This window comes from Esox lucius, chromosome 5 (genome assembly GCF_011004845.1).
Source record: "Esox lucius isolate fEsoLuc1 chromosome 5, fEsoLuc1.pri, whole genome shotgun sequence".
In the NCBI taxonomy this organism is placed as follows: Eukaryota; Metazoa; Chordata; class Actinopteri; order Esociformes; family Esocidae; genus Esox; species Esox lucius.
This window is the reverse complement of record NC_047573.1, coordinates 17,870,244-17,890,989: the sequence shown is the minus strand read 5'-3', so window position 1 is coordinate 17,890,989 and position 20,746 is coordinate 17,870,244. Positions and strand designations below refer to the sequence as shown.

At 48.7% G+C, this 20,746-nt stretch overlaps 1 protein-coding gene across 8 annotated transcripts in view; it reads right to left on the bottom strand.

The window, feature by feature from the left end:
* arhgap17a (Rho GTPase activating protein 17a) overlaps positions 1-20,746 on the bottom strand; it is a 29,796-nt gene that overhangs the window by 3,386 nt on the left and 5,664 nt on the right. For 2 of the 8 annotated variants that reach the window (XM_029119935.2, XM_029119931.2), the window contains exons 2-20: positions 17,243-17,282; positions 13,263-13,367; positions 13,037-13,069; positions 12,654-12,730; positions 10,706-10,817; positions 10,540-10,616; positions 10,307-10,424; positions 7,695-7,763; positions 7,481-7,562; positions 6,350-6,477; positions 4,093-4,204; positions 3,877-3,958; positions 3,656-3,736; positions 3,447-3,560; positions 3,264-3,355; positions 2,590-2,740; positions 1,919-2,209; positions 1,116-1,255; positions 135-674 (exon numbers count right to left, since the gene is read on the bottom strand). In XM_029119935.2, coding sequence (XP_028975768.2) covers positions 135-674; positions 1,116-1,255; positions 1,919-2,209; positions 2,590-2,740; positions 3,264-3,355; positions 3,447-3,560; positions 3,656-3,736; positions 3,877-3,958; positions 4,093-4,204; positions 6,350-6,477; positions 7,481-7,562; positions 7,695-7,763; positions 10,307-10,424; positions 10,540-10,616; positions 10,706-10,817; positions 12,654-12,730; positions 13,037-13,069; positions 13,263-13,367; positions 17,243-17,282 — 2,444 coding nt within the window. Of the gene's footprint in view, positions 1-134; positions 675-1,115; positions 1,256-1,918; positions 2,210-2,589; positions 2,741-3,263; positions 3,356-3,446; positions 3,561-3,655; positions 3,737-3,876; positions 3,959-4,092; positions 4,205-6,349; positions 6,478-7,480; positions 7,563-7,694; positions 7,764-10,306; positions 10,425-10,539; positions 10,617-10,705; positions 10,818-12,653; positions 12,731-13,036; positions 13,070-13,262; positions 13,368-17,242; positions 17,283-17,818; positions 17,959-20,746 lie in introns of those variants that run through there. The other 6 variants (XM_029119934.2, XM_029119932.2, XM_034292270.1 and 3 more) reach the window with 6 other exon arrangements.

Below are 20,746 nucleotides of genomic sequence, written 5' to 3'. Positions count from 1 at the left end.
TTCATTACAATAACTGAAATCAAGCAGCTGAATACCTCAGCTATAGATCAACTCTATAGCTGTCTGTTTGTGTAGCCAACTACCAAATCCATCTCTGTCCATGGAACAATCGGGCATCACTTGACAGGACTCACCCATGATTTTGTAGCCCGTGTTGCAGATCCCATTGGTGTCGTTTCCCTGTGCGGCGGGCTGAGGGGGTGGGGGGATGTTGGGCCTGTTCCTGGGTTTGGGGACAGGGCGTGGCCGAGTGAGGGACCCCGGCTGGAAGGGTGAGGCGGGAGGCGGACCCGGGCTGTCCTGGGGGACGGCGGTGGGGGGAGGGGTGTCAGGGGGTGTGGGCGTGTCTGGGGGAGAGTGGTCCACCCCTAGCTCACCTGTGGACTGGCTGAGTGTTCTGAGGTTGGGCTGTGGGCTGACCTGTGAGGGTGTGGGGGGCTGTGGGGGTGGGTGGTTAGGGGCCTGGATCGGGGGCTGGTTGCTGGAGTGACGGCGGGGGGTGGCAGAAGGCTGGTGGCTGGGCAGGGTGGGGGAGGTGGGAGTGTGGCTTGTGGAGGAGAGGGGTCTGGGAGAGGTGCTAAGGCCCTGGCCTGAGGGGAGGTGGTTGGTGTTACTGGGCTGGCCTGAGGGGGGGTTGGGGGGCTTGGGAGGGGCAGGGGCCGGCTTCTTCGTACCTAAATAATGGCAAGAGAGGGGTGACTTCAGAAAATACCCTATGTCTGTATATGTCTACATACGGGGGGCTACATCATCAGAGGAGCTACAAAAACAGTTCAGCTGCTATAGTGGACCTGCATCTACAGCGGACCTGTATCTAGAGCAGAATAGAGCCTAATTCCATTTTAACAGCCTCTCCTGGAGCCCCCTTGCTTAAATCCAGGTTTAAATTAAATGAATCGGACCGTCTCTCACTTTGCAAAGAATACACATTCAAGTAGCATGCTTGGAAATCTGTGATGAATAACTACAGAACTACCACAACTAGTCTAAATTACCTTTTAATAACAGGCTTACTAATGAAGAGAACAGAAATAGATGTTTTATTACAATATCCTCATTATACCATTTAAAACAACCTGATGAAGATGAAATGCATTCAAGGTAGAGGATCTCACCTCTACGCATCAGATGTGGGCTGGGCCCCATGGAACCAGAACCGGCTGCCAGTCCTCCTGAGGCTGGGACCGGTTGACCCCCTCCAGAACCATTCCTCTGGTGGAGAACAGGTGTGGAGTTGGGGTCACGCTTTGGATTGCTAAAAAAGCAGAGGTCACAGCACTTAGATTCTAGCCAACAGCTACAAAAATGCCAAATATGAAAATCCACACAAGTCTGGAAATGGGATTGAATGGAATCCTTTCATAAACTGATTCAAACACATCCTTCAAGAGTTATATAAGCTCAAGGAGTGGACGGAACTAATAGCCAAACAACATTTCTGAGGACAATGTTTAGTCCAGCAGTGTTCTGCAGACTCATGTGTTCTGGTTAGAGAACAGACGTGGGAGGAGGGTCCCCTGAGGATGTCTGGCTCACAGCAGCCATTGTTGTACTAAACCAGTGGGCTAAACTGACATGTACCCAGTTTTGGCATTATCATTAGCCAGTTATATTAGGAAGATGCAGTAAGACAGCGAAGAAAAGAGCAAGCACAAAAATAATTAGTAACAAAGAAACCCATGAGCAATTGTCACGCTCAAGCTCAAAAGACATTTTCCACTAAAAATACATTTGCCAATATATTTTTCACATAAAATTACCATTATGTATACAAGAGCAGTGGTATCACCATATACCAACACCCCCCCGCACACACACTTATCAAAAACGTATCCTCAATGGTTGTAGACACAAGGGTGTTTCCTTGTCATGCAGTGGAGTGTCATGCGTGTCTCCCCCAGCACACCCACACCCTTACCCAAGTTCCTCAGCGGTGGTGGCTAGAAGTTGTTGTGCTGCTGCCAGAGCAGCCATACCCAGCGCCAGGCTAGGCTGGCTGCCCTCAGACGCCATGCCACCCGGCGCGGCCTGGACCTGGCCCTGGGGGACCTGGGACTCAGCCACACACCCTGTGACCTGCCCAGGCCCCGGGGCCTCTACTGGGGGTAAGGGGGGCTGGAAGGCGGGTGAAGCGTGCTGCTTTCTACCTAAAGTGCTGCTGCCTCTACGTGGGATGGTGTTATGGTCCGACAGTTTGTTAGCTGAGCTACTGAGAGGGGAGAGGACAGACAGACGAGCCATGTTCAGAAAGACACCCAGGGCAGAATCACCCAGTGGCCCAGAGAACAGACAGAGAATGTATTAAGATAGGTTAAGTCAATCTGAAGTCTCAAGCCACTAACATTAACTAGAAGCAACTAGAAATCTATAGCCCTAAACATCCAGAAACACTTACAGACCCAATGTCTATGTAGTGACCATCAGCTACCCAACATTTCTAATATACATACACCAATTTCTTTATTTTGTTAGAAAAGTTAACATTTTAGGTAATTATGGATTCCAAAACAGCATGACAGCATGACATCCTGTCTTTGACCTTTCACCCCATGACAGTATACAGTAGAAAACCAGGTGGTTGGTGGATACCTGTCTTTGCGTGGGATGTCATTCTCTGGTCCCACCATGCTCCCAGGCCTCTTCCTCTCCATGGTGGAAGAGTCGTACTCCATCGAGTGGTTGATGTGGTTGGAGGGGGGGGTGGGCATGGCGAACATCCCCGACACATTGAACTCCACGTCTGTACAAGGAGAACAACAAGCAAGTAGAATTCCTTCGGAGGCCATGAAAATACATCCATCGTTTCGAGTAGCTTGGCAATAACTGAAAGATGAATCCAATGACGTTCCATAGTTCATAAGCCTGCACGCACGCACGCACGCACGCACGCACGCACGCACGCACGCACGCACGCACGCACGCACGCACGCACGCACGCACGCACGCACGCACGCACGCACGCACGCACGCACGCACGCACGCACGCACGCACGCACGCACGCACGCACGCACGCACGCACGCACGCACGCACGCACGCACGCACGCACGCACGCACGCACGCACGCACGCACGCACGCACGCACGCACGCACGCACGCACGCACACACGCACGCACGCACGCACGCACACACACACACACACACACACACACACACACACACACACACACACACACACACACACACACACACACACACACACACACACACACACACAAGGGCCTCCCTCCTGAAGGCCCAGTCAAAGGCTGTACAGTAAATACCTTCTGGGAAGAACCAGTCTGCGTGCTGAATGATGGGCTCTATGATGGTGACCACGTGGACAGAGGTAGCTGCAGCCATCTCCGCTAGCGTGCTGCAGGTACACAAGAGCAGACGTGTTAGACTTGTGACGAATACAGCAGCCGTTTCCCCCTCCGCCCACCTCCATCCTCCTCCATCCTCACCCCTCTGTTGGGGCCCACAGCAGGTTGGGTCCCAGGACAATGGCAATGTTGCTAGGGGTCATCTTGTTAACCTCACTGTCCTGAGCCAGCCGGGACAGGAACTTCACCAGATACCTGCAACACACAGGGACCAGGGCGAGCTCAGGCACCTTCGTACTCACTCCAACCTGATGCAGGAGCTAGGTGTGTGAACCAGTCCAGTTACCTACCTTAGGTTGGCTTTGTGGTTCTTTGGTAGCTGATCACATACGACCCACAGGGCCTGCAGACGCTTGTCTGGGTCCGAAACACTGGACAGAGACAGAGGGGAAAATAAATCCTAGACCTGATCCTGTCATTCCGTTCATTATTATTTTTTTTTTTCTCAATTCATTTCTCCTACTCTACTTCCCTCTGCTGCTAGTGAAGACAGCGTGTTGGGGGAGCTTACTTAGAGGCCTGAATCCACTCATCATAAAGCTGGAAGGTCATCAGAGGTTCAGGTAGTTCTCTCAGGTAGGACTTCAGGGCTCCTGGTTGGAAAAGTAAAATTCATTAAAACATTGATCAAAATTCCCTAAAACAACAACATAAAATGTAGTGCATCTTGACAGTGCTAAGTGGGTCCCTCTTAAGGGAATAGGATGGATGTGGTTTTGGACCGTACCAGCAACAGCATGGGGGTCAGAGTAGAACTCCTCCAGTTGTGAAGTGGAACAGTCCAGAGCAGCCTTGAGCTTCTTCAGTTTGGAGGCTCCTGCAGCGATCCTGAATAGGCCCTGATACGGCAGAGAAACAGGACATGGACTCAGTCAGCATACAACACAATCACTGGATGCTGTACTATATACAAGGTGGAAACTCGTATCGAAATCTATGATAGTTGAAACAAGTGAAAATTATGAACATTCTTTTTGCACAGTAAAAAAAAGAATCACTTGGTACATCAGAAAAATCATCCTTTATAGTTAATGAGTGGAAATGACTTTACAAGGCTTCATGTGTAAACATGTGATCATGGATTTAATTATTACAAATAATGCTTCAGAAAAAGTTGCAGTTAAGAGTTTAGTTTTGGCACTAAAGTATTGAACCTAATAAAATTGGAAACAAAACCATATGTACAGTTGTGCTCATAAGTTTGCATACCTTGGCAGAAATGGTGAAATTTTTGCATTGATTTTGAAAATATGACTGATCATGCAAAACAAACTGTATTTTCTTTAAGGATAGTGATCATATGAAGCCATTTATTATCACATAGTTGTTCGGCTCCTTTTTAAAACATTATGATAACAGAAATCACCCAAATGGCTATTAAAGGTGAGTTTCCCACACTTATGGCTTTTTAAATTGCAATTAGTGTCTGTGTATCAATAATCAATGATTTTCTTAGCGCTCACGTGGATGCACAGAGCAGGCTAGATACTGAGCCATGGGGAGCAGAAAAGAACGGTCAAAAGACCTGTGTAACAAGGTAATGGAACTTTATAAAGATGGAAAAGGATATAAAAAGATATCCAAAGCCTTGCAAATGCCTGTCAGGACTTCAATCACTTATTAAGAAGTGGAGAAATTCTGGGATCTCTTGATACGAAGCCAAGGTCAGGTAGACCAAGAGAGATTTCAGCCAGAAGAATTGTTCGGGACACAAAGAAAAACCCACAGGTAACCTCAGGAGAAATACAGGCTGCTCTGGAAAAAGACGGTGTGGTTGTTTCAAGAAGCACAAAGACGATACTTGAACAAAAATAAGCTGCATGGTCGAGTTGCCAGAAAGAAGCCTTTACTGTGCCAATGCCACAAAAAAGCCTGGTTACAATATGCCCGACAACACTGACATGCCTCACAGCTTCTGGCACACTGTAATTTGGAGTGACGAGACCAAAATAGAGCTTTATGGTCACAACCATAAGCACTGTTTTTGGAGAAGGGTCAACAAGGCCTATAGTGAACAGAATACCATCCCCTCTGTGAAGCATGGTGGTGGCTCACTGATGTTTTGGGGGTGTGTGTGCTCTAAAGGCATGGGAATCTTGTGAAAATTGATGGCAAGATGAATGTAGCATGTTATCAGAAAACACTGGCAGACAATTTGCATTGTTCTGCACGAAAGCTGCGCATGGGACGCTCTTGGACTTTCTAGTACGACAATGACCCTAAGCACAAGGCCAAGTTGACCCTCCAGTGGTTACAACAGAATAAGGTTAAGGTTCTGGAGTTAGTATAGCATTAAAGCACTAACAAATACCGAAATAAATATGCATAGAATAAGACTTTGCCCTGATTGTAAAAAAAAAGAAGCAATTTTTTTAATAATGTAACTGTGACATTGCCTAAATGCACATCACTCACTTATCTCAAAAACACACAAAACCTTACACACAACAATCACCTCACACCAACTAAGACATCCACTCTCACCATCCCAAATAAACAGTGCATCTATCAACACACTGTCTGTTGATCCACTGACTACACAGAAAGACAATGTGTTGAGAACTAAAGACAAGGACACTGAACACACGGCAGATTTATTATGACCAACAAGCCCTCTACTCTCTGTTGAATTCCATAACCAAGTCAGAAAACAAAAGCCAACATAATCAGTCTGAACAACATAATTGCAGAGACTTCGGTCAGCGGAAGGAGCACGGAGAACATCAAAGCAGATTCATCATCCCCCTCACTTGTTGGTAAAACTCATGGTTTTGACCGGTGAAGTGAGTGTTGCATTTGGATTCACCACATTCCACTGTAGTGACGAGATGTGCTGTTCATTTTTGGATTCCCAGACGGAACCATAAAACTGACTGGAATTTCTGCATGGCTTCATTCAGCCATTATATGACATTACATAGATTACATTTTCCACAGAGGGGGGTTGTTTGTTTATTTCACTTCCATCCATCGTCCCTCCCTACCTCCTCCTTCATGCCGGTCTCCAGCAGCATCATAACACAGGCCTCTATCGGCAGGGCAATTTCTCTGCTGCTCCTCTTCAGGTGCTCGTCCAGCGCCGTCCCAAACGCTGGCTTCTCCGTCCAGGAGTCTGCCGGGAGAGACGGGGGATTGGTCAATGTGGACGAGTATGGATGAGGGCTCAGTGTGGACGAGGGCTCTGGTGGACCCCAGACAAAGCCGCGTGTGGAGGAGTTGTTAGGGGGCCTGGGACTGTGAAGGGCAGGTGTCTAAGACAACACAGGCCAACCACCAGCAACATCTCTCCTCCTGGGCATAATGGCCACATGGTCTCCATGTTATGCGTTAGTGCGTCTCTGTGGAGAGGAAAGCTGAGGAGGGTCGGACGCCAGCTGGAAGGGGGGTGGGGGGGTGGAGGCTGAGTCATCAGAAACCACATGCTGGGAAAACAGGGCTGTCTGATTCAACAGACCACATGTGTTGGCTGTTTATTAGAGGAAAACAAGCCGGCAGAACACAGCTTTACAACCACGGGAGGGGAGAGTGGGGAGTTGGGAGGGGGAGAAGAGAGGGGAGCTCGTACTGATAGATAGTGGGACTGTAATAAATGCCATCTCTGCCATTGTCTTAAGTTCTAATTACAGGTCTGACAAAGCAGTTCCCCACTTGACATACAGGCTGTCAGTTGCCTCCAGCCATCGCTGAGAGAAAAAGTACATAGACACTGGTGAGGTTAGAGTCAGGGACTTAAGACGTCAGCCTGACTTACTATAACACTGTCATGGTACCGCTGGATACAGTCCTCCTGTCTCGGCCCAGTAAACCTGGTTTGGGCCTAAAGAGAAAACAGGCCTGTGGGTTGGAGGGGCTGGGGAGAGAAATAAGATGATAGGCTTTGGACGGATGTGAGGACTGGACTGTGTCTTGATTGAAGAAGGATGTCAGGGGCGGAGGTGGGGTCGGGGGTGGAGGTGGGGGTGGAGGTGGGGTCGGGGGTGGAGGTGGGGTCGGGGGTGGAGGAATACTTCATAGACTCATTATGGTCAAGGACCGGATTGGAGGAGGATAACCACCGGCCAGTTTCAACCAGCACAGGGAGAGGCCCCTGGGGGCTGGTGGGGGGAATACTGTACCTTGTTGGGCTTGGATGGCTGGCAGGACACTCTCCAGAACAGTCAGAGATTTTCTATGGTAATCAGCTTGGGCCTCTAAGAGCTGCCAACACAACAGAACATTGTGACGAGAGAGAGAAGCCAACAATGGGAGGAAAGACAACAAACTGCTCACCCAGTCAACCAGCTGGGAACATTTCCCCACAGATGTGCTCCCAGAAACTCCCTGACTCACCATTACATAGTAGCAGGCATAGTCCCCTTCCTTTGAGAAGAAACTGTACATATCTGCAGCCAGTTGGTCCTGAGAGACGCAAACACAGACAAAAAGATAAGTACAACCAGATGACAGAGAAGAGATAATACCACATAAAAAGGAAGTCTCCCACCCTGAAACTGGGAAGGGGGTGATGGACTGATCTGTTTCAATAAGTCACAAAATCGCAACTCCTGCTTAACCAAATTTGAATCAACTGTGTGACTAATGAACTCCACTAACTGGCTAGATAACTGGGCCCGAGTATTACATTCTCCCCTGGTGGCAACGATGCCATTAAGTCTTTCATTTAGAGGCACCAGCAAATTATTTGTTTGCACTCCAAAAAGGTGCCTAACACATTCATTAAATCAAAATGTATATTTGGCATATTAGTTGTCCTCATCATTTTCTTCCGCTTATCCGGGGCCGGGTCGCGGGGGCAGCAGTCTAAGCAGGGATGCCCAGACTTCCCTCTCCCTAGACACTTCCTCCAGCTCTTCCGGAGGGACACAGAGGAGTTCCCAGGCCAGCTGGGAGACATAGTCCCTCCAGCGTGTCCTAGGTTTTCCCCGGGGTCTCCTCCCGGTGGGACGGGACCGGAACACCTTCCCAGGAAGGCGTTCAGGAGGCATCCGGAACAGATGCCCAAGCCACCTCAGCTGACCCCTCTCGATGTGGAGGAGCAGCGGCTCTACTCTGAGCTCCTCCCGGGTGACCGAGCTTCTCACCCTATCTCTAAGGGATCGCCCGGCCACCCTGCGGAGAAAGCTCATTTCGGCCGCCTGTATCCGGGATCTTGTCCTTTCGGTCATGACCCAAAGCTCATGACCATTGGTGAGAGTAGGAACGTAGACTGACCAGTAAATCGAGAGCTTCGCCCTGTGGATCAGCTCTTTCTTCACCACGACAGACCGATACATCGACCGCATTACTGCAGAAGCTGCACCGATCCGTCTGTCAATCTCCAGTTCCATCCTTCCCTCACTCGTGAACAAGACCCCTAGATACTTAAACTCCTCCACTTGAGGCAGGCACTCTCCACCAACCTGAAGTGGGCAAGCCAACCTTTTCCGAATGAGGACCATGGCCTCGGATTTGGAGGTACTGATTCTCATCCCCACCGCTACACACTCGGCTGCAAACCGTCCCAGCGCATGCTGAAGGTCCTGGTTTGAAGGGGCCAACACGACAACATCATCCGCAAAGAGCAGAGATTAAATTGTGTGGTCCCCAAACCTGACACCCTCCGGCCCCTGGCTGCGCCTAGAAATTCTGTTCATAAAAATTATGAACAGAACCAGCGACATATTATTATTGTCGCATATTAATTGTAAAAAAATATACATTTCCTTAGATAATGTTTTGCTTTCCTATCAATCTGTGATTAGACTAGGAGCATTAGGATGTGGGGGTCTTCCGTCCATCTCTAGAACGATCTACAGCCAATTTAACTTGAATAATCGTACACCTTGGCATGCATGCTGGAATTCAACTGGTCTAATGAGGACTAGGGAAGTCCAAGTCTTTTTACAGACACTGATCTTTAAACTGTTCAGTGAACAGAAGAAAAATGTGACTCATTTTATTTGAGTCATTAACACCCACACAAAGCAGGCCCCCACACCGGTGAACAACCTGAAAACCCAGGTCATCGTTCTACATATTTCTAACCACATTTCAAACAAGCTGCGACCATGTTGGATTGAAGTGGTTTTGCTTGAAAGTTGTGGGGATGAGTTTTGTTTCAGTGTACAGAATTTAAAAAAATGGGTTTACCAAAATCTCTGCTGGCCCCAAATTACCAACTGGCGTGAAACTTGCTGAGCGGCATCCATCACCGTGATATCTTAGAGACTACTGGCCTGACTAAACTAAACAATGCAGCAGACTGTAGAGCTGGGATTCTCCTGAAGTTACACTGACTGGCCAGAGGGGGGTGCTACATCCTATCTAAGGAACAATGTTTACGGTTGCCTTATCGCACTATAAACATGGGAATGATTTGATAACGTAAACCCATCCACCGGTCTGTTCTCCATTATATCGAAATACAGTGAGTGCGTTTCAGGTGGCAGTGCTGTTAGTGTTGGTAATGGTCATAAGGTTTTCCACAGTGACTGATAAATGTGTCTGTTGTTGGCAGGGCTGAGAAGGGCTGTGCAGGCTTTAGAGAGCAGAGGAAAGGAAGCACACAGGCCTTCCTGGACAGCATACCCAACTCTCACCACTTGCTCCATTCAAACACAATACAATGAGTCAGAAAAACAACACACAAACATGCGCGCACACACACTCACACACACACACACACAGGCACAAACATACACAGCTTACAGGGCTTTCTTCCTTTCTAAAGCAATCAGCCAGGACAGCCCTATTTTCTGCTTTAGCCCTTACATTCATCTGTCAAAACTTTCCACATTTCAAGTTCCTCTTCTGTTCCTGTGAGCAATAACCAGTAATTTGTTATTGAGGCCTGTGATCTTAATTCATATAGCAGGAATGACATTTGGGATTTAGTGTCAGACAGTTGAGTGTGTGTGTGTGTGTGTGTGTGGGGGGGGGGGTGTATTCCTTTACGGTCACACCTTGCAGAGTTCCATTTTGTTCATAGCTTCATCCACCTCCTCTTTAAGCAGGTCTGCCTTGGCCGTCAGTGCTTGAGTGTTTGTTCCTGAGATTATCGACTTGGTTGCCTGCAACCACCTGGAAGGCGTAGGACAAGGACAACGTCGGAACACTGTCATGAACGTTTCAAGACAGGTGGAGAGCAGAGTGTACTGGACACATTCAAAACGCTAGTCCGTTAACACAGGCCTACCTGGCTCTGGCAGAGTCATAGTCCAGCACCAGCCTGGCTAGCTGCTTCCTCTGTTTTAGGATGTTGGGAATTTCCACCTGAGAATATCAATGATCATATATGTTTTTAGCTTACATGTGTTTTCCAAATCCATTTGAATGAAATTAGACACTTCATATCTCCTCACCTCAGCCAGCTGGTTCAGCGGGTCTAGCACATCCTTCTCTATCTGGACCTCATGCTGAAGCAGTTCAGACGCCAGCCTGCTCTCTGCCTCCCCACACAACTCCATCATCTTCCTGTCAGGTGGTAACACACACGTCATTCAGACACCATCCGTGGTTAGATGTACATTAAGACAGAAGGGTTGCACGATATTGACAAATGTGATATTCCGATATTGATCATGAATATTGCGACATCAATATTCATTTCGCTATTCTTAAACATATGGAAAAACACAAAAGTTATGGGAAAACCCATCAAAATCGATTCATAACATATGAAAACGACACAAGGGTTTATTTCAACTGACAGTCATACTGGACCGGTACAACATGAATAAAGACCATGTTTACAGAACAGAACATGTACTGGTGGTACAGCAGACCTGACAACCTTGTCCAACTTTTAGAGTACTAAACATCAGTGGCAAATTGGGGTTCAGAATTGCCATTTGCACTGGGATTTGCCTTCATTGCACATTTATACATCCCACATGTACATACATTATACTTAATACTTGTACATTATCTGCCCTCCTCTATTTGCACTTCTGGTTAGATGCTAACTGCATTTCGTTGTACTGTACCTGTACTGTTCAAAGACAAAGTTAATCCAATCTAGAGTTGTAGGGCTTTCTAAATCATGTGAATCAATTGAACACATGGACTTCAACCAAGGATATAAAAAGGCTAAATGCATGTAAGCAATTTTCAGTGTTGTGGCAAAAGGTCTGAATACTTATGTACATGAGATATTTCTGTTTTCAAAAAAAAAATAAAAAAATAAAGATTTGTATTTTCGACCCTGTCTCAGCCCCAAGCTCTTATGCTGCTATATTATTGTGCTGGGGGAGTAGGGTCAGTTCTCCTTCTCCACCATAAATCCTTGCAGATCTAAGGAATGCATTTTCTAAATGTTCCCTGTCTCCTGCCCTGTTTTAAACTTAGGAGGAAATGAGGTCTTGGCCCACACCTCCAGAGTACCAGGCTTGAAGGACTTGTTGTTGTCCCTGTCCAAAGTCATCCTGGTTGTGTAGCAGATCAAGACGATACCTGACAATTTCAGCTGCTACTCTGCTGACCCCCCCTCCCCCCTGTGTTGTCCCTGTCCTGGTCCATCTGGTCATGCTTCCGACCTGGACTAGGTTTAAATAGACTCTGGACAATTTGTACTCTTAATATGTTCACCCGGCACAACCAGAAGAGGACTGGTCACCCCTCTGAGCCTGGTTCCTCTCTAGGTTTCTTCCTAAATTTAGGCCTCCTTGGGGAGTTTTTCCTAGCCACTGAAATTCAACACTACTGTTGTTTGCTCCTTGTGGTTTAAGGCCGGGTGTTTCTGTAAAAGCACTTTGTGTCAACTGCTGATGTAAAAAGGGCTTTATAAATACATTTGATTGATTGATTATTATGAAGTATTTTCTGTAGATTGATGATAGATGTAATCAATAAAAAATGTAGTCTATTACACAACAAAATGTGGAAAAAGTGAAGGGCCACTTTCCGAAGGCACTGTACATGAAATACGACACTAACGTGCATAATTGTTCCGAATGAGATTCACTTCCTCCGAAAAGCCCAAGGCAACATTACATATCAATTCTAGTCTCAGTTTCTAGATCCTCCAGTCTGTCTTTAGGTGTCCCTGTTAGTGTTTCACCATGTTAACCAGAGAAACCATGTTCCAAGTCAAGTTAAATGGAGTAACACTGTCACACACTTCCTCATTATGTGGATAAAGACAACACTTTCTGATCCCCCACAAAACCTGACAATGTTTACAATAATTAGGGCTTTGTTTGCCCTGAAAACACAGCCCCGCATCCAACCGGCTGACTAGGTACGTGACGCCAACAGCTACGATGAAAGATACATGATTGGTTGTGGGTCATACCAATCCCAAACACTCACCCAATAAGAGATTCCTCCCCCAGTTGACTGCCCCCATCCACCATGGCTTGAGACAGCGCCGTCAGGGGAAGCTTTTTCTGCGAGGTGTTTCCGGAGAGAGAACGAGAAATAGATTCATACATTTATTAGATACCAAATGAGGCACCAACAATTTACTAATTCTAATACGCCAAAAGCTACTTTTTCATCAAGGGAAAGTCCTTTTTCCGTGCGTCATGAAGGCCGACAACACAAATTGGTAGAAAGAATAAGGATATTCCTGTTAAGGCGGAGTTAAGAACTGCACTGACATACCGCTTCATTCCCTACTCATAAAGTCAGAATGAAATGGAGGGTTGAGCAGACCTATGTAACTACTAAGAAAGTAAAATGTGTGTTTTTACCTGACCATTTCCTGTGTAAAGGCGCGGTACGGACTGGCATTGACAATTGTACATGTAGGAAAAGCGGGAGGTAAACAAAAACAAACAAATTGCTGATATGGAACAGTAAGGAGGGTTCATACTGCGTTCATCGGGACGTGTGAAGATTCAATGGGAAATGAATGGGTGTGTGTGTGTTGGACTAGTGACTGGGTCAGGGATTACTCTACTATTATTCTGTCCTTACGTGTCTCTTCTCCGCCTCAGTGCCGATGTGGCCCTGCAGACAGGTGGTCATCCTCTTGTGCGTGTTGTGGGAAACCACGCGCACCGTCTCCATGCGCCGCTCAATCTGTGCGTGAGAAGGGGAGAACGCAGCGCGTCCACTTACACATGCAATTCCAAAGGTGGCAGGGGTAGCGTTTAAACATGCAGAGAACATTTCCCTAGAGGCTGTGTCCTGAAAGATGAAACGCCTGGAAACACAGAGTCATGGGTTTCATTGGGTAACAAAGGCCGTGAATTCCATGTTCGGCTCTGCTTTGTCACAGGCAGAAATTCAATTCAAGTCTTTGTTTGGAAAAGGAAGTTTTGATGGAGAAACACTATAACGGAAGAAATATGGACAAAGGCTCCAGGGGTTAGGGACACTGAGTTAGGGACACTGAGTTAGGGACACTGAGTTAGGGACACTGAGTTAGGGACACTGAGTTAGGGACACTGAGTTAGGGACACTGAGTTAGGGACACTGAGTTACCACAGAGTTAGGGACACTGAGTTACCACAGAGTTAGGGACACTGAGTTACCACAGAGTTAAGGACACTGAGTTAGGGACACTGAGTTAGGGACACTGAGTTAGGGACACTGAGTTAGGGACACTGAGTTAGGGACACTGAGTTAGGGACACTGAGTTAGGGACACTGAGTTAGGGACACTGAGTTAGGGACATTGGGTGAAGGTCTGTACTGGTCCTTCTTTCCCAGCCCTTTTGATCCCCAGACAACTGACTTTCCTCAAGTCACTCTATTCTTATCTCACAGTCCTGTGTAGCTCGGTTGGTAGAGTGGGGCGCTAGTAACACCAGGGTTGTCAGTTCGCCGTCCGCTAGGAGGACAGTAATGGTGTGCACTTACTGCTCTGGATTAGACTTGCTGCTAAATGACTTAAACATAAAATGAAATCACCTCATCGTTCCCGCATGCTGACAGCTGATGAAAGTCCAGTCAGTTACATGCCCGTTTTGATTGGTGGCTGGAGCAAGAGGTCAAAGGTCAGGCATGATTGATAACGCCCCCTCCCAGTGGAGCAACGCAGGAATGTTCTCTATGAAACAGATGACTCATCGGAAACATCTCCACGGACAGCGTCGCAGCGCTGTGACTGTGAGAGCTCTTCTGAGCATTACAGGCCAGATGAATGCTTTGGGAAGTAGTGATATAATGGCCCAGTGAAGCCAGAGCAAATACACGACTTCATACAGCTGAGGAACTAGGCCATAAACCCACAGGCCTTGGGTAATAATCCCAAAAGGATTGTTTTAACGCTGAAAATGTATAGCACCTTTCAGCATTGTCGGCCATCTGCCTAAAGAACTACACTGCAAGGAAAGGTCCCACTTTCAGAGCATTGTCACGTCAAAACTGGAGATGGTGAGTAAGATCAACATAGCAACGTGAAACCAAGGCAATTGTGTTCCGAAAACAGAACGCTGCAACTCAGGAATTCCGCCGGCTGGAAGAGGACAGAGGAGATATACACCTCTCATTCCACCTTCCTCCCACTCTGCATGAATGTCCTGCGTCATTCATGACCCACCAAGGCCCCCAGCATTCCTCCAGCTGGGTCCGATAGACACAGGGGTATGGAGGTGTCTCGTGTCTCCCCCACAGGGTCTAGTAATGGGGAACCAGTACCTGGACAAACAGACGGATCAGTTCAGAGGCTGGTCTGGTGTGACATACACACAAAGGGAGTCCCCACTGTAACGGGACTGAGGAGTGTCTGAGTACCAATAATGATGAGAACATGTCCAGACAAGCACACAGTAGATTGAGAGAGAGAGAGATCTAGAGAATGACAGGAAGACATGGAAATACAGAGAAAGAGACAGAGAGACACAGAGCAAAACATAGCGAGATACAGAGACCCAGAGGTAGGGCTGCACAATTTGGATAAAAGATTGAATTGTGATTTCTCTGACAAATACTGCAATTATGGTTATGATTTGCAATTTTCAAACATGGGTGTAAACAGGGTAGATAATCAAACTTAAAAATAGAGAAAATAACCTACATAATGTGCTATTAAACTGAATACAAATCGAGTTAAAGTTCAGTGTTTTCTATTTTACACTTACACTAATTTGGAGGTGCAGCCTGTGTTGAACTATTCATTTTACTGCTCATTTAATGCAGTGGCATTTGCTATGTTTGTCCTGTTGCCATAGCTGGTTAGGCAACATTTCTCAACCCTTGAGGTGTATTTTCTCCCATATTAAGTTTTTGGGTTCCGACATTGAAGCCAAACATAGGGAGACAGAGAGGAGAGCGAGACAGAGGGAGAGAGAGGAGAGCGAGACAGAGGGAGAGAGAGGAGAGCGAGACAGAGGGAGAGAGAGGAGAGCGAGACAGAGGGAGAGAGAGGAGAGCGAGACAGAGGGAGAGAGAGGAGAGCGAGACAGAGGGAGAGAGAGGAGAGCGAGACAGAGGGAGAGAGAGGAGAGCGAGACAGAGGGAGAGAGAGGAGAGCGAGACAGAGGGAGAGAGAGGAGAGCGAGACAGAGGGAGAGAGAGGAGAGCGAGACAGAGGGAGAGAGAGGAGAGCGAGACAGAGGGAGAGAGAGGAGAGCGAGACAGAGGGAGAGAGAGGAGAGCGAGACAGAGGGAGAGAGAGGAGAGCGAGACAGAGGGAGAGAGGAGAGCGAGACGTAGAGTGAGACAGAGACGTAGAGTGAGACAGAGACGTAGAGTGAGACAGAGACGTAGAGTGAGACAGAGACGTAGAGTGAGACAGAGACGTAGAGTGAGACAGAGAGACGTTGAGAGCGAGGCAGAGACCGACCGAGAGAGACAGAGCGCATCCTTTCCAAACACAAGTAGCAGCAAACATGATGGAAGAGGTGTGGGTTACTAAACCATAAACAACACTAATGGTTCCCATTACTCTGCTGTTATAAATACCACTCAAGTGTGCTTTTCAAGTCCGCCTAAGCATGCATGGTAGGTAGCCAGGCCGATTTCTCATTCTCGGCAACTCCTCTGTGGGATGTCGATGGTGGCCTTGTGGAAGCTGAGCTATGGACAGCTGGGCTGTAGAGGAATGCGGGGATGCAGCGGATCCACCCTGGACGACCAGGTGGCGTTGGGGTGAGGCTCCAGCACTTCTAGGGACACGGGACGGATGTGACACGTGGAACACAGCGTCTTAGTTGGCAACAGAAGGGCGAGGACAGAGACGCCCCGGAGGGGAAAACGGGAATGAACGGTCCGATGCTATAAAGAGTCCTCATCTCAGAGGCAGTTATTATTAAGTGGTGTTGGACAGACACGCCCTCCTTCCTTCCAACAGCCTCTAAGCAGAACACAGCGACGCCGGTTGTCATTCAAATGTGTGTTGGGCTTTCATGACGGCTTCATTCCAGGGTACATCTCTCCAGTCCACAACGTGCTATTCATCCAATGTGACGGAGAGACAAAGGGCCTGGAGCAACAGTAGGAGGCAGTGACAGTTGTGTACACACCCGCCCACGCCCCTGTACCCCCTTTGAGAGTGGGTGGAGGAGAACAAAAGAGCCACTAAATATGCCCTGTGTTGATGTCCTTTTGGGGTGGTACTGTGTGACACATGACGTACTAGAAACCTTCCCGAGTTGTTTCGCAAAACACCTCACATGCGTAATAGTGAGCAAAACATTCCAGAATGACAGAAATAGAGTAAACAGTGCATGGAATGTTTTCTTGGAGCAACCGGAATGCTGAATGACTCCACCTGCTGTCTCTAGACTCAATAAGAACTTCCCTGGGAACCAGACAAATTATTCGAAATGCTGGCAGAATATTGCTAGATTTTCTTTTTCTTTTACTGGCATAAGGAAGCTTGACAACAACTTTAAGGGACTTCTGTATTCGCAGGCTCAGTCTACAGTACCATTGACAGGAGGAACAGTAAGTTGTGAGACAGCTGGCAGAGCAAGTGACAAAACGTAGACTAGGTAATGATTTATTTACCTGTAGAAGGTCATCGCTGAGAACTTCGGTTTTCTCTGCTCTGTGGAAGAGGGAAAAAAAACAACGGGAAACAGTTTAGGTTTGACAGCTACTGATTAAGCCTACATCGACACTGTGGGTGTTGCCAATGTACCTTGCCTTTTCTGCTGCCGTAGCCTGGGGGTCAGTGTGAATATCATTCAATAACACTACTACAATACAGAGCTTCTCTAACTAGGCAACAAGGTTAGCGCTCGAACAGACTGACACCCGGTCTAGATAACCCCACGAGAGAAAGCATGCTCATTATTGGTTAGCGTGCGGGTCGGAAGGAATCCACAAAAACAAATGCATTTTTTCCACACATCAGATATGATCAAGTTCATAAGAGACCCAGAGAGCGAAGTGAGGCATCCACAGGTTCACTGATAATCTGTGGATGGCTTTAAACGGCCAGGGTAACTTCAACACTGACCTCCATTCGTAAACTGTTATTTAAATGAATCGGTCTTGTTCAATCTGTTTCTATCTGTGGAAACCTCCACACCGTTCAAATACACCAGGCTGTATGCTAGCCTAACCCAATCACTAACATACCACATCTCAGTCACACCAGGAGATGGGTGGCCAACAGCTGTCCCAGTCAGAGTCTAGCCTTCACTGGCAGGTGGTAAAGGCAGACATGTCCCCGGCCCGCTTTCCCAGGACCAGAGCAGCCCTGTCACCACCACCAGGCCCCAGGGTGTCCTTCTCTACCCACGGGTTCAGGGTTATTAATAGTCAACTAATAGCGTGGCTCAGAGGGTCACGCAGATTAGAGTCCCTTAAAGGGAGAGGGGGGGACAAACATGGCTCGGCTCAGCGCAAATCAACACCGTGAGCGACACACACCAGATAAGCCGACAGACACAGACTGTTGCCATGAGCAACACATGAGATTAGCCGACGGGCGAAGACTGTTGCCATGAGCAACACGCGGGAGATCGCACAGCATTGTTGGGTCAAATCGATTCAACACCGAACCTTCACATCTCATTGGACCTTCAGTAAGTTCTAAATGGCACTGTTTATGTGGCGGTTTGAGGGCTAGACTACTCACACCACAGAAACTACAGTGAATCGTTCAGATGGGTGTTTGAGCCAAGTGTCAACTTTACTTAATTCTCTGGCAACCTCAAAATAACCATGTATTATTATTTTGACCGTGAACTATTAGATACATCTTCACAAGGGGTTTTCTCCACATCCTTGTTACATTTCAACTTCCTGCTGTCAGCACTTCTACTGCTTTGTTATTGGCAGGAGTTGGGTAGAAGGGAGGGGTTACGGAGGTAGACGACAGGACTATAGCAGGGGAGGCCCAGCTCCCAAGGGATTCCTGAACGGAGCAACAGTCACACAGAATGTGTTGTTAACATGCCCGGAATCAGCATGTCTTCCATGGAGTAATGAGCGGAGGTTAGGTCGAGGAAATCGTTGACCAATCATAATCCTTCAGTGCCTTAGCAAAGAACTGACAGGGAGGGTTTTGTGGACACAGTTTAAGCCTAGTCCTGGATTATAATTATTTAGTCCAGAACTAGGCTTAATCTGTGTCCACAAAACCTTCCCCTGTTTAGGTTGAATGAAGTGAACTGTTCAAGTCAGATGTAAAACTGCATACAGTAACTGGAGCTTTAAACCGAGTCCATTACTTTCCTTAAAAAATTGGGCTCTGTGCACTACAGCAACCTTGTAACAGTGGTGGACAGCTCTAGACAGAGCGAGACGCGGAGGCAGGGAGAGCGAGACGCGGAGGCAGGGAGAGCGAGACGCGGAGGCAGGGAGAGCGAGACGCGGAGGCAGGGAGAGCGAGACGCGGAGGCAGGGAGAGCGAGACGCGGAGGCAGGGAGAGCGAGACGCGGAGGCAGGGAGAGCGAGACGCGGAGGCAGGGCCAGAGCAGCCCTGGTGGCAGGGAGAGCGAGACGCGGTGGCAGGGAGAGCGAGACGCGGTGGCAGGGAGAGCGAGACGCGGTGGCAGGGAGACGCGGTGGCTCAGCGAGACGCGGTGGCAGGGAGAGCGAGACGCGGTGGCAGGGAGAGCGAGACGCGGTGGCAGGGAGAGCGAGACGCGGTGGCAGGGAGAGCGAGACGCGGTGGCAGGGAGAGCGAGACGCGGTGGCAGGGAGAGCGAGACGCGGTGGCAGGGAGAGCGAGACGCGGTGGCAGGGAGAGCGAGACGCGGTGGCAGGGAGAGCGAGACGCGGTGGCAGGGAGAGCGAGACGCGGTGGCAGGGAGAGCGAGACGCGGTGGCAGGGAGAGCGAGACGCGGTGGCAGGGAGAGCGAGACGCGGTGGCAGGGAGAGCGAGACGCGGTGGCAGGGAGAGCGAGACGCGGTGGCAGGGAGAGCGAGACGCGGTGGCAGGGAGAGCGAGACGCGGTGGCAGGGAGAGCGAGACGCGGTGGCAGGGAGAGCGAGACGCGGTGGCAGGGAGAGCGAGACGCGGTGGCAGGGAGAGCGAGACGCGGTGGCAGGGAGAGCGAGACGCGGTGGCAGGGAGAGCGAGACGCGGTGGCAGGGAGAGCGAGACGCGGTGGCAGGGAGAGCGAGACGCGGTGGCATGGAGAGCGAGACGCGGTGGCAGGGAGAGCGAGACGCGGTGGCAGGGAGAGCGAGACGCGGTGGCAGGGAGAGCGAGATGCGGTGGCAGGGAGAGCGAGACGCTGAGGCAGGGAGAGCGAGACGCTGAGGCAGGGAGAGCGAGACGCTGAGGCAGGGAAGAGAATGAGAGTGGGGCTGTGAGCCAGGCCCTAAAAACCAAATCCAGTTTCAAGGATTCCAGTGGAGAGCCTGTCTCTGGAGCAGTGCCTGAAGCCAAGCTGCCTGGTGAGGTCACATGTAGAGTGTGGATGTCCAACCTCAGAAACAAGAGGACACAGGCTGAGGTCCAAATGGCAGACATAGCGCACTACACAAGGGGAGTGAGAGGGTGCCATTTGGAAGCATAACCCACTTGGTTTCCAGCAGCAGGCAGCCAGGGGGACATATGAGACATCTACAGCACTTCAGAGAGAAACCCGGTTTAAAACAGGACAGAATCTCTCTACACATCTACTGTTTACTGTCCCTATTTTATAGAACAGTTCAGAGTGAATGGAATGCATCCGCATGGAATTATTGATTCAATCAAATCTATTACATGCTTTGGCGCATTAAACAAAAGACAAGTAGACTATACCCAACCACATAAAAGCCACATTCACTCAATCAACCAGCCTCATCTGAACTGCGTCACTAAAACCAAAAATAGATTGCAACCCAGGAGCAACGGAAAAAAACAAAACAACAATTGTTTAGCCTCTCTCAGCTGACTCGTTGTACCGGAGCGAATTCAGCCGACTGACTGGACCGGCCTCTGTAGATCCGTGTCACTCACAGGGTAGCTTTGTGACCTACTGTACCTACCTACAACAGAACAGGGCTATTTGGATCACTGAACAACAACAGTTACACCAGCCACCAGCCAGAGAATGTTCCCCAT